Here is a 13,812-nt window from a genome sequence, read left to right on the forward strand (position 1 = left end):
TGCCCACTGTTTCAAAACCAATTTGGAACAGAAGAACTGAAACCATAGCAGGTCCCAGTACACATGGACAAGTCACGAACGTCACTTGGACAAAAAAATGTTGTTTTGCTAGAACAGACAGACAGACTATGGTCGATCTGCTCCTCTTAGTTTTACCTGATGGACAATTAAAAAAATAAAATAAACTCCAGGTTTCAAAATAGGTTGCTAGGTTATCCGTGTGCAAAGATTTTTATTTCCAGAGGTTTGAGGATGTGTGAAAAGCGATAAAAGTCTGATTGTTTAAAAAATCAGAGCAAGTTATTAATTGCTTCATATGCCAGGCACCCACTTCAGATGAGAGCATCACCCAAGGGGCAGCTGCAGAGTGTCCCACAGAACCCTATGTCCAACACATCCATGCTCATTACTTACGGTTCCAGGGGGGCCTGGAAGTCCAGCTTCACCCTTCTCTCCCTGCAAGGGACATGCACAGTTATTTGCTGCCTTACCACATAGATGACCATGCAGGCCAGAAAGCTGGCCAGGAATTTTCTGGTAAAATAGAAGCTGGTTCTACACAATCCCCAAATTCTTATACTCTCTCAACCTCTCCGTTTGGGACTGGCTCAGCTACTCTGTGGTCAACACACACACACACAAAATAGGAACATAGTTCATCTGCATCACTCGAAGGTAGCGTGGAAATAAAGATGACTACACTGCCTGAATGGAAGCCGGAAGAGACAAGTGTTTGCCCTGTGTGGCAGCCTTCTTGAGGGACTGTTACAGAGCCTTGTAGATGCAGAGTGTTCTCTAAATTGCTAGGAAACACAGTTTATAGTTCTAAGCAACTTTAAAATTACCTAGAACCCAGTCAGCCAAAGGCATGAATGTTAGAAATGTCTCCATGTAACTAATCTATGGATGTCCACATAGATCGGAGCCTCCTTGTTTTGTTTACAAAGCATTATTAATCCTAAAATGCAAGATGTGGTTCGGTGGGTAAGTGCTTCACACCAAGCCCCAGGTCCTGAGTTCACCCCCGGGACCCCACATGATGGAAGGAAAGAAAGGACCCTCACCATCTGGCTTCAGACTTCCACGTGTGGCACATGGTGCCTACACACAGCCAACCAATCAATCAATGTAATTTGTTTAAATTGAAGAAAAGAAAAAAAAAGGCAAGATGTGTCCTTCAAACCCATTCTGTCAAAGACACATGCATGTGTTTACAGAGGACAGCAGGAGGCAGAAAATTTGGCCATTCTTCCTTTTCTTATCCTTCTACATTTTCTCTTACTTTATAATCAGGAAAAAATTAATTTCTTTAAAAAAAAAACAAAAACAAACAAACAAACAAAAACGACAGATGCTTGACCAAGTGGGTCATGTGATTTAGTCTTCTTTCAAATAATTCATCAACTGTGGAAAAGTCAACAAACTGTTGAGTCCATACAGAGAAGAAACAGTTGAACCTTGGGTTCAGAGTTATTTATTCTAGAAGCTCCTAAGATGAACAACCCATGAAAGGTAAAAACTCAAAACATCACCACGCACCTGAGGGCCCTGCCGGCCTGGGAGACCTGGGTACCCGGAATCACCAGGAAAGCCCTAAAAGCCAAGAAGATATAGAATGGTCACGAAGGGACAGTGGCCCTTGTCCACTGTTAGCATTCTGTCTAAACTCCACCCCACAGTTACCTGGCAACAGCCAGATAGGCCTGGCCCACTGTAAAAAGGGCTGCTTGCCTTCTGTCTCTCTTGATCTCTTGCTCTCTTGATCTCCTGCTCTTTTTCCTCTTGTTTCTCCCTTCCCTTCTCCCCTTCCTCATTTCCTTCCCCTTCTCTCCATGTGCTCTATTTTTCCTCTCTCTCTCTCTCTCTCTCTCTCTCTCTCCCTTTCTCTGCCTCCACTACCCTCTTAACTCTCCTCCCCATGCCCTGAATAAACTCTATTCTATACTATACTGTCATGTGGCTGGTCCCTTAGATGGAAGGGATGCCTTGGCATGGGCCCACTGAGACATCCCCTTCCCCCATGCCTCACCACACCCCTAGAACATAGTCTCTATCTCCTTATCTTTTTATAAACACATCATCCACTCAGAAGCTGCAGCAGAAGAGACTTACTGGGCTCCCCTTTTCTCCTTTCTCACCGTCTTTTCCAGGTTTTCCCTGTACAATAAAGAGGCAGACATGAGTGTTTCACAAATAACCATGGCCACACCACAGCTCTGTTCACAGCTTTCCCTGGTGAGGAACAAGCCAGGCAGAGAAGAGGGCCACGTGATTTGCTAGCTCACTGGAGAGGAAGATGGCCCAGTTTCTGAAGAGCACAGTGCACAGGGCTCCAGAGGTCAATGTCTTAGGTACCAAGGGATTATTTTGTCATTGGCAGTGAGCACCAAGGCTGATATATAAGGCCTCGTCTTTCCACTCGTGACTTCGGGAATCACTGGATATTCCCAACAACTGGCAGTTAGGCAGATATCCCACTGCTGCTGTCCAGACAGGGAGAAGCATGTAAGCCTGTTGGGGTCCCAGCCACATATAAGCCTGGCTAGGGAGGAGGTAGGGGTTCAAGTCTGGTGTCAGAAAGAGCATTAAAAACAGCTAAACACTCACTCTGACCACACAGGAAAACAAATGTCCCAGGGGACAGCACAAGGGATAACTCTTCCAAAAGCTCCTCCCTAGCAGGCTCAGTGGGGTCCAAGGAAGAAATTAGAAAATTCAATAGATGCATCCATCCTTCCACTCATTTCTATGAGTGTGGGGATTAGAGGGGAGTGTTTCAGTGAGGAGTGGATAGATCTAGGAAGCACTTACCCGAGGCCCTTGCTTGCCAGGTTCACCTTTCTCTCCATATCCTGGTATTCCCTTAAGAGACAAGAGGAGAAGGAGTTAGACTCATTGATATATGCAAATACAACATAAACCAAGACACACGCTGGCTTTGGTAGGAAATACCAGTACCATAACGCAATGTTATTTTTATGCAATCCTTCACATAAAAATAACAATGGTAAAGAGGACCAGAGTGCTTACCGGGACTCCAGGTTCACCTTTCTGACCCTAAAAGAATGGAGGGGTTGGAGAGAGACACGTAAGTACCACCTAATGGTTACATCACCCACCTAATGGCTACATCACCCACCTAATGGTTACATCGCCCACCTAATGGCTACATCACCCACCTAATGGCAATATTGTCTACCTAATGGCTACATCGTCCACAATGGCAACATTGTCCACCTAGTGGTTACATTGCCCACCTAATGGCTACATCACCCACCAATGGCCACAACACACTTTGTTGCTTTTGTTTTCTCTTTCCTTCATTTCTCTTTTCTTTTTTCCCTTCTCTTTCCTTTTTTTTTTTTTCTTTTTATTTTCTGAGACAAAATGTTTTTATGGAACTCTGGCATGTAATCCAGAACTTGTGGCAATCCTCCTTCTTCAGCATTCAACGTGGCATGTCAGGATTACAAGGGTACACTAACATGTATGGATCAGTTTTTCCAATGTTACATTGAACACTTTTTATTTTTTTAATCCAGGCTGCAAACATGTCTCAGCCATTAAGAGCACATAGTGCTCTTGCAAAAGGCCTGAGTTTAGTTCCCAGCACCACACTAGGCTGCTCACAGCCACCTGTAACTCTAGCTTCTGTTAGCACCTGTACACACATGCACAAACCTATGTAGAGACACATACTTGCACATAATTGCAAAAAAACCAACAACAAACATACAACAACAAAAACACCTTTTTGTTGTTATTGTTGTTGTTTTTCATATTACAAAAGATGCAAACAGAACTCCAATAATCTCTTCCCAGTATGGTTTGGGCTACAGTCTAATATGGCCTTGGTGAGAGAATGGGCCATGGCCTCCTTTGACCCCTAAGCTGGACACACACACTCCCATCCATACAGCTTCTACTGAGTGCCAGGCTTATTTAAGAAGACCCTTGTTAGGTGAATCAGGACAGAATGATCACATCCCAAGCCAACCCAGAGCAGCCATTACTACTTGCAAAGGAAATCTACAAACCCATTTTCCAGGGTAAGACTGATTATGGCTAGAGAATCTGAATTTCAATCTGGCTTCTCTTTGTTCTTCTGAATTTGTCCAAACTTAGAAAGCAGGCATCCACCAAACAGAGCCCAAACTTACCTTCTCTCCTGTTGGGGCAAAGTCTCCTTTTTCCTTAACTTGTGCTTGTCCAGGTACTCCTGGGGGACCACTGACTCCTTGTTCTCCCTGTCATGTAAAATGTGGAGGTTAAGTAGGTATTAAAAACAAAACAAAAACAGGTAGGAGAAGAAATCCAGAAGTTAAATGCTAGCACATTATGGTCCCACAGTAAAAGCCTTGGTTTCTTCAGGAAAATGGCCTGGGGGGGTGCATGTCTACAATCCAAGAAGTGTGCTTCCCAGGCTTAGAAGCCTGCACAGCTGCAGGACCCACCTGTGCATGCACCGGCACACAGCGACACCACTGTGTTAGTGAGAAACACACACCAGCTGATAGGAGCTTGGCAGGAAAGGGGGATATTTTAGGCAAGCCAAAAGAAACCAGAGAATCACCAGGCTCCTCTTTCTCAAACAGCCTAACAGCTGGGCACATTTGGAATTAAAGGGAAAGGCAGCAAAACATGAGTCAGTGCCAAAGACTCCAACAGTAAAAAAAAATGCAGAGCCCAGGCTCTGTCCAGACCCACCATATCTGGTACCCACTGGTAGCAGCTGCTCACACCAACTTGCACACACCAAGACAGGCAGCAGTTGTGATAATGTTCCTTTGTCTTATCTTACCCAGGGACACTATGAGGGAGGACAGCAGGGGACCCGGTGTTCACTGCTTGGCCTTCTTGCCAAGAAAAAGATGTTTATCCAGTCTTCACCACCCTGCCCCTGCCGCTGCCAAGGCACATATCCTTGGTGGCTCCTGGTCCCCAAGAAAGAACCAATTGCCACCTATTTCACACCCCCTCTCAATGGCTGCCATTATGGCTGGGTTTAATGGAGTATGGTACTAGGAGGCCGATCTAAATTTCACTCATTTTGAAGCAAATTTGTGATCTGATGGATGCATTGCTTGAGCTCTGTGCTCAGATAAGGATGGCCTCGTGTCACTGGGTGACATGATTGGCCAGGTGGATATACTCTGTAATCCTAGCAGTTCAGCTGCTGTGTCACCACCGAACTCAAGAGCACACAGAGGAAGCATAATGGCTTCTCACTCACCTTGTCACCTTTCGGTCCTTGGAAGCTGGAGCCCATCTGCCCCTGTTGGTTACAAATTACTTTGTTAGTAAGGCTATCACCTTGGCCAGACATTCTAAAGCCCCACTCAGATGGGGCGAGAGGTTTGGCTTCAAGCAACACTTTTGTCCTGAAAGCATCATAGGCTTTGCAAGAAAAGCAATGTTTATAATTTTGCAAAGACTACGATGCAATGACTGTGCAAAGATTTTTTTTTGCAAATATTAAAATGAAGAATTCATTAATGTAAGGGTTTTAGAAAAGTAAGGGAATGAGCAATGAATCCAAAGTAGTAACTAAGCATAAGCAGATGAGGGTGGAGGGTCTCAAAGATGATGATGGTGGTGGTGGTGGTGGTGGTGGTGGTGGTGGTGGTGGTGGTGGTGGTGGTGATGATGGTAATGTCACCATCACCATGATAGCAATGAGAATGATAGTAGGTGGTTGATAGATAATAGAAAAATGACTGACAGATGACAATCAATAGAGAGAGACGGGCAGACAATACATAGATACTTAATACTGGCAGGTAGTACCATATGTGGGTAAGAATCAGGCTCAGAAGGTATTATGGAATCACCACAGTCCTATAATAGGGCTGAGAACAATCAATAAAGAAATATTTTTACCTTTTCTCCAGGAGGTCCAGGAGGGCCTGGAGGACCCTGTAAAAGAGAGCATTTTAATTAAATAATATTCAAAACCAGCCAGCTGTGATCAGGAAGATCATCCCTACACACACACACACATGCACACACACACATGCACACACACACATGCACACACACACACAGAGGCTTTTGTAGAAGGCTTGGCCCTCAGCTGTGACACTATTGAGAGGTGACTGCATCACCAAGGTGCCTAACCATTGGTGAGTTCTTGCAGTGGGGGAGGGGAGGGTTTGGAGGATGAGTTACTGGGGTTGTTCCTTTGAAGGAGGCATCTTGTCTCCCCATACTCGTCCTCTTCCCCTGTATGTCTCAACTATACCTCATGCTCCCCACCACAGTGTTCTATCTCCCCAGACGCAGAAACCACAGAACCCAGGGTCATGTAGATCAACCCCCTGAAACTGGGAGCCAAGATGAATCTTTCCTCCTTGTAAACTGTATCCTTCCAGAATTTCATCCTAGAAAAGTGTGACACACAGTCCTCTTACTCTGTTGTTGGCAGGATGGTGTGTATGACACACACCTAGCAAGCTTTGAGGATAGCCAGTTATGGGGGGGTCAGCATATGAGGAAGGGTGGAAATCCCTCAAAGGCCTGTCCCTCAGGTACCGGTACCAGTAGCCTGGAGGCACCAGCCCAGGCTCCAAGCTGGAGTCACCCACGTGAGAACAGCACTGTGCACTTTAGACACGAGTCCACTTCAGACCTCGGGGGGGGGGGGAGGGAATTCTTCCAGAGAGTAGATTGTGCTGACACCAAAAAGATAATCCCACATTTGCAAGAAAATTTCAGAATCCCATAATCACTTTTTCAAAAACAAAAGCCAGCCATTCTAGAATATAAAAACAAGGCCATTGATCCAGAGGAAGGTGAGTGGATTCTGTCTGCACACGTGGAGGAAAACAATACAAGAAGAAAAGAAAATGATTGAATTTAAGGTACAAGCCCGAGGCTTTCTGAGAGGATGCTCAGGCAGGCTGTGTGCAGGCCACGAACTCTGTCATCTCTGCCCGTTCCTTGCACGCTTGATTCTTGGTAAATAAGTCAAAATGAGGGAGTGAGGAGAACTCTCCTGCCAAGACTGTCAGCTGTACAAAGGCCAGGGCTGGAGCTTGCTCACTAGCGCCACCTCCAGGTACCCAGTGCATCTCAGCGTCTTCCCTAGGTCTGTGCCTGTCTCTGGCTCCTGATTCACCTCTGCCTCTACAATCCATTTCCTCTGCTTAAAGGGCAGAGCCCACCCTGGCGACCTTCAGTCCAGCTTCCTCAGTGCCTGGACACATGGGTACCTAGTAGCCCTGACACAGAGACAAATGATCTGTCCCAGGATGTCTTGAAGGTCCACCGTATAAAGCATCCGTTTCCCACAGCTCTGGGAATTGGGGACTGGAAGTCTCAGGCGCAAGGGCAAGAGTCTGAGTCAGCTTCAACTTGTTTCACATCTCTTTTCCACGTGACTATCCTCAAAACTCACCGGTGGTCCATTAAGTCCCGGAGGACCGACAGGTCCCTGGAGTCCTGGCAACCCTGGTGAGCCCTGTGATTGGATGAGAAGAGAAAGGATGACCATACTGCAGGCCACCAGGGAGTGACTCAAAGACAGAAGCAACATGGCTTACCGGCATCCCAGGGATACCAGGGAATCCTCTCTCCCCTTTCAGCAGTGTTCCAGGAATGTGGCCGAGAATTTCACCAGGATCTCCCTAGGGGACACAAAAAGGAGAGAAAGATGCAAAATATTGATAGATATGGGAACCTAATCAATACCAGGCTGGGACTTAAAATGAAAGGTTGCGGGGTGAGGACACGGGACAACTTTGGAGGGTGTTCCTCAAGCACCATCTAGTTTGGGGTTTGGTTGGTTGGTTGGTTTTTTGGTTTTTCTTATTTCTTTTGCTGGCCTAGGTCTCACCAAGTGGGCGGGTCAGGCTGGCTGACCAAGGAACCATCACCCCCAGTGGTCTATGCCAGAATCACATCCTAAATTCCTCACACAGCTCATGGCATGGTGGGAGATACACACACAAGGCTCTGAAACCTAAGTCTCTCTGTGTGATTTATACAGTCTTTTCACGGAACAGAGTTTAGGACATTTATTTTAGGTATTTCCAATTGATTTTTTATAAGGAACCCAGGGTATTAAAACAAAATTAAATTAAATTAGACATACCTTCATTCCTGGTAACCCTGGTGGTCCCTGGAAAAGAAATTTAGCTGTAAGCTTTGCTTTTCCAAAAATATTAGCAGTAGTAAGATATGAGCCCAAAAAATGAGAAGGAGGATATCCAGGGAAAATTCAACTTAAATAATCTTATACTCACAGGATTCCCGCTGAATCCAGGCAAGCCGGGAGGACCGAGCGGCCCTCTCTCTCCCTGGGAAAGATGGAAAATGTCACACACAAATGCACCCCAAGACGTCACAGCAGACATCACTGTCCCACCCATCAGAGAAACTGCAGTGGTGGCAGCAGGCAAAGTCTGTCACAAGGAGACCCTGAGCGCCACTTCATGGAGGGAACACCACACTCCCCAGCAAGATTCACAGAGATAGGGACTCGGAGTGGCAGGTTCTATTTGAATACAGTGATTAATTCCAGGTAAAAATCTTTAAAAGAACAATTCTAGACTAAGTGGAAAGGAACTTGTTATCTTTCCCACATACTTAATTTTCCCCGTCAATGAAAGCAAGCCTCCAGATCAAAAAACTTCCCAGTGACTGGTCTAAGTTTACCTTTGTGCCGTTGCATCCTGGGATACCTGGAGGACCTGGAGGACCATCTTGGCCAGGAATACCCTGCAATCAATCAAACAAAGAAGTCAGCAAAATAGGAACTCACCACGTGGTAAGATATTTCATGAAATTGATGCATGCATTTTGTATACATACAGGAAGTCCGGGATTCCCAGGGTAGCCAGCTGCTCCAGGGGGTCCCTGCAAAGACAGAACAAAACCCTTTCAAACAACTACAGGAAGCCTTATGTCTCTCGTCATCCTCCCAGTTCAAGGAGCTTAGAACACGGGCGCTGAGCAGAGAGCATTCTGTGAAATAAGCACTGAGACTCAGCTCAAGATGCAGGCCTAAAGTGTTTTTGTTTTTGTTTTTTGTGTTGTTGTTTTTGTCAAAAACTCACTGTTTCTTGCCTCCAAGATCAAGGCCATGAATACCCCAAAATACTGTTGCCCCTATTGAATCTCTTGTGGTATCTGAGTTAAAAATTAATGTTTAATTCACATTAAAATTATCAACACTTATGAAGAAGTGTTTGTGGGACAAACTCAAATGAGTTTGCAGTGAGAGCCCTTGTCTTCTAATTCCTAAACAGTAGAGAATGGCCAACCATATCCAGAGAGTGATGACCGTGCTTCTCTCTCTGCCCTGTGAGCCCATGTGGAATGCCAGGGAGTCTCCCCTGCCCCACCCCCTTAACACTTCACAACCCCGTCCTGTGCTTCTGTACTTGATGAACCTCAGAGAGTCTTTGGGCTTTCTAGAAAGAATGGGGCAGAGAAAGTAAAGAGGTTGGCTCTGACAATGCCTCCTCACCGTCAGTGATGCTTTCTTCCTCCAGTGACTTGGGACAGACAATTAGCTACCCCTTCTCCCAAATTTAAATGTCTCTCTAAGGGACCCTTCAAGAAGAGTAAAAGGGAACAAGCAAACTCACACAGCAAGGGGTCTGCTGGCATGCATCACCAGCCCACGGGAAAGAAGGGTGATGGCCCACGATAATGAGGAGAGGCAGGGGGGAAGGCACAGAGGAAAAATAAAAAGGCAGGAGGCCCTGGGGTGAAGGCTACACCCCACTCTGGACACTTTGGTTCTCCGTCGGGATCACCAGACAAGTACTTACTCTTGTCCCTTTTGTGCCAGGAAGTCCAGGTTCTCCAGCATCACCCTACAACAGACCAGAGATGCAGTGAGAAGGGCTCAGGTCACTGTCACAAGATGGACACCATGTGCAATTCACCTTTCCTCCGTTCCAGCCAAGCTTACCTTTTGTCCTGGTGGTCCATGTGGGCCCTCGGGTCCTTGCATCCCAGGAAATCCAATGACCCCTTGTAACCCTGGAAATCCTCTTTCTCCCTGCAGGACAGCACATGGTTCAGACAAGGGGAAGGAAAAGGATCAGCAGTGATAGGTGGTTTGGGTGTTAACTTGACCAAGTAGAGAGTCCAAGACTCTGGTGAAGGGTGACTCCCGTCTGTGTCTGCAAGGTGTTGTGCTAAGAACAGCATCTCCATCAGTGGGCAGACTGAGGGAGACCTGCCACTGAGTGACATAGGCTGGAACAGCAGACAGCAGAGGTGCTAACAGAACCATAACAAAGCAGAGGGCAATTCTAGCTGCCTTCTGGGATGACGATGATTTTCTTCAGTCCTTACATCACAAGTTCAGATCCCTGGTCTTCAGACTCACAGATTTTGCCAATAGTCCCAGGTTCTCAGGCTTCTAGCCTTAGATTCCTTAAGTCACCAGCTTTCAGGAGTCATGTGGTACAACTCCACAGACTCCCAATCATAGGAGTCAATTGTATGAACAAATCTTGTCTCACCTACCGACCAATATCCATCCACCCATCTATCCATCCATCCATGTACCCACCCACGCACCTGACCATACATCCACCCACCCACCTGTCAATCCATCCACCCACCCACCTGTCCACACATCTACCTACCTATCTGTTCATACACCCACCCACCTGTCCATACATCCACCCACTCACTCACCTGTCTATACACCTACACACCTATCCACACACCCACCCGCCTGTCCACACACCCACACATCTATCCACACATCTGTCCACCTATCTCATCTTCTATATCCATCCACTCGCACACTCACGCATCATCCATCTACACATACATCCAACATGCCATGCACCGGTTCATGCATGCTCTCATTCATCCATCCATTCAGCCACCCAGCCACCCATCTGCTCATCTTATTGGCTGTTCTTCCAAAGGAAACAGACTAAAGCATACACCTTCCTAAGTCCCACCCAGCACTGTAAAAGTACACGAGTGTCTGAGAATGGAGGATGAAGCTTTCTCCAGGTGTTCCGTGTCAGGATCCTAATATTTATCACCTGATACAATGGCTTGTATATACTAGAAGCTGTATAATATGTAAGGTCTAAAAAATAAAAAAGAATACTTGAGTTTTATTTCATTGAGTTGATTATAATCTCACCCAGTCACTGGCCCCTTTCTGTTCCCAACGGATGGCATTCTGAGCCCATCCATGTCTCTGTTTTTAGACCCTTGGGGGCACTGACAAGCAAACGCACAGCTCTGATCTCTGCACACAGGTGATAAATAGCATGGTGGTGGACTTGGATTCATTCTCCTTTTCAACAGTATTTTTTTTTAAAGAAAAGATCAAAGTTTACTAGTGGCCTTTGCCCCAAATCAGAAAAGAAATAAGAAACACGATTTTTAAAATAAGAAATATCATTCCTGGTATAAATGTTTGACAAGGGCTATAATACACTGGGAAAGAACAAAGAAAGCTGAGAGAGAGAAAAAAATGTACTGTTCTGGACCTTGGGCTGACCTTCCAAAGATGAATGCAAAAATAAATACAGGCAGAGACAAAAGGAATCAGAATACTAGGCGATGCGGGCTGGAGAAAGGCTGTGGAGTAGGGGCTGGATGTCAGACCATGTGGTCAAGACCGAACAGAAAAAGAAAAAACATGCCAGTGAGGTGGGAACACACAGGAAGGAGACACCAACCTTTGGACTTAGAGATATTGTGTGTCCTGTAGCAGCAAAAGAGAGCTAAGGATTTGATAGAGTGATGTTTTAGAGACTGGCATATTTAGATTATCAATAAAAATAACCATAAACACATTTCATCTTTACTGCGTAGGTAACTTTCCCGTCAAAGCATGAGATGCTCCGGAGCGGGCTGGCAGGATTGCTTAAGACTCAAGGGTTTTCTCTAAGCTTCTTTAGTGCCAAGTCAAAGGAAAATGACCTGGTTAGTCTCCCATTTACCACCCCCTACCCACTCAAGTAGCATTTCACACACCACAAATTACTTGAAAGGTCTCCACCTTTCAAGGGAGCACTTCCAAAGCCCTGGTTCCCTCTAAACTGTTCAACTGATGCAGGGGCTCGCCAATCCTCTGGCTCTTTATAAAGACAAAAGGAGAGGAGACATAGTAAATTTCTCCACCCCTGGACCAGCAGCAACCTACTTGAAGGAGTGAATTCAACCACACTCAGGGCCCTCACGAAGTTTGACATGGATGCTGGGTCCTCCTCCCAGATGCCCAGTGAGCTCTGAGGAAGGAGATTCCCACAAAGTCTTGTCCCAAAGCAGAAGTGAAACAGATACATTCACCCTTAGCCTGTCATGTCAGTAGTACCACGGAACTGTGGGACCTGCTAACAGCAAAAGCGCCATCTCGAAGGGCTTTCAGATGTAGAAAAAGACTGCTCAAAATAGAGTATGACTGAACTCTGAACAGATGCCCCCCCCCAAAATAATAAAAAATAAATAAATAAAAATTGAATAGCAAATCCTCAAATAACCCAACCTGAGCTGGGAAGGACTCGAGAGGGAAACGTCAGTGGAGAACTTTCTAGCATGTCTGTGGAGTATTTTTAGTACTTAATTGATATTGGCAGTATCTCCAGAAGACCAGCAGAGATAAGGTTTTTTATTTCCCATTTTAATCATGGAATGAACGAGGCAGGGACGGGAGCCAGATGACCTGATTTCTACCAGATTTTCACTGACTCAGCTCTGAACCAGAATTAGAAATGAAGTCAGCCCACCCCAGGTCCCCTCCTTATCTAGGTCACTAGAGCAAGCTGGTTCTCAGTAGCATATTAAACGAAGCCACAACATGATGTCAGCCAGCGAAATGGACCCTCTTATGTTCACGTTGTACAGAAAGTCCAACACCCATCCTGAGCTGACTGGTCACATGTCACTGGTGACCCCTCGCACTCTTGGAAACAGAAAGGAAGAAATCTGAATTCCCAGACCAGCCTTCACCACAAGAACACATTCTTCCCCAAATGTCAGAAGAGGGTTTAAGCAACCACATCTCCCAAGAGTTTTGCAATCAAGTAACTGAGGGAAATGACTCCTCCTTTCACAAGCTTTTTGCTACTCCCCATTTTTTAATTTTTCCATTTTTTTCTACTAAAGACTGCACGTTCATAATCGGATACCCAGTGCCTCTCTGTTATTACCATGAGAACAGAAGCAGAACGGAGAGAAGGGACAAACACTCACAAAACTATACAATGACTTAGCCCATGGCTCACACTGTGCTGGAATCAAATGGCCCCATCCTGTCTCTAACAGTTTTCCGTTGGGGAAGAAAGAAGAGCAGAGAGCCGGACATGCCGTGCAAAGGCCGTCGGTGCCAGGAGTTTCCACGCCAGATGCTGCAGCTGCAAGTGGGCACTATTCCAGCTGTGACCACTCTTAAGCTCAAGGCTAAATACAGAGTGTGGGAGGAGGATCTCCTTGTCCTCTAGTTCCCACAGTGTGCTACAGTGAGGACAGGGTGGTCACAACTGACCGCCACACCCATGGCTTTTTCACCACAATGGCAAGCAAGCAACGCTTGTAGCTCGGTAACAGACCATTTGCCTGGCATGCGGTTCCCTGCATTCTGATCCCAGCAATGGACGAAGGCATGGAGAGCCAGAAAAAGAAGCTTGTAAAATATTACACAAAAAAAACTTTGATGCGACCATGCTTTGTGATTGTGTTCTTATAAGAAATTGTGTCAGAGAGAGAGAGAGAGAGAGAGAGAGAGAGAGAGAGAGAGAGGTCTGTAGGTTTTCAGCACTGAAACAATAGGTGACTGAAGAGACGGAGACGTTGGCCACCCTGATCTGACCTGACTGGCACTCC

At 46.0% G+C, this 13,812-nt stretch overlaps 1 protein-coding gene across 2 annotated transcripts in view; it reads right to left on the bottom strand.

Moving 5' to 3' along the window:
* Col4a1 (collagen type IV alpha 1 chain) overlaps nt 1–13,812 on the bottom strand; it is a 119,398-nt gene that overhangs the window by 39,908 nt on the left and 65,678 nt on the right. For both annotated transcript variants that reach the window (XM_034520011.2, XM_076913798.1), the window contains exons 3-18: nt 9,920–10,009; nt 9,777–9,821; nt 8,812–8,856; nt 8,656–8,718; nt 8,244–8,297; nt 8,093–8,119; nt 7,542–7,625; nt 7,397–7,459; nt 5,881–5,916; nt 5,234–5,275; nt 4,161–4,247; nt 3,031–3,057; nt 2,812–2,862; nt 2,113–2,157; nt 1,540–1,593; nt 415–456 (exon numbers count right to left, since the gene is read on the bottom strand). In XM_034520011.2, the coding sequence (XP_034375902.1) occupies nt 415–456; nt 1,540–1,593; nt 2,113–2,157; nt 2,812–2,862; nt 3,031–3,057; nt 4,161–4,247; nt 5,234–5,275; nt 5,881–5,916; nt 7,397–7,459; nt 7,542–7,625; nt 8,093–8,119; nt 8,244–8,297; nt 8,656–8,718; nt 8,812–8,856; nt 9,777–9,821; nt 9,920–10,009 (855 nt within the window). The remainder of the gene's footprint in view (nt 1–414; nt 457–1,539; nt 1,594–2,112; nt 2,158–2,811; nt 2,863–3,030; nt 3,058–4,160; nt 4,248–5,233; nt 5,276–5,880; nt 5,917–7,396; nt 7,460–7,541; nt 7,626–8,092; nt 8,120–8,243; nt 8,298–8,655; nt 8,719–8,811; nt 8,857–9,776; nt 9,822–9,919; nt 10,010–13,812) is intronic.

The sequence above is a fragment of the Arvicanthis niloticus genome, chromosome 16 (assembly GCF_011762505.2).
Source record: "Arvicanthis niloticus isolate mArvNil1 chromosome 16, mArvNil1.pat.X, whole genome shotgun sequence".
In the NCBI taxonomy this organism is placed as follows: domain Eukaryota; kingdom Metazoa; phylum Chordata; class Mammalia; order Rodentia; family Muridae; genus Arvicanthis; species Arvicanthis niloticus.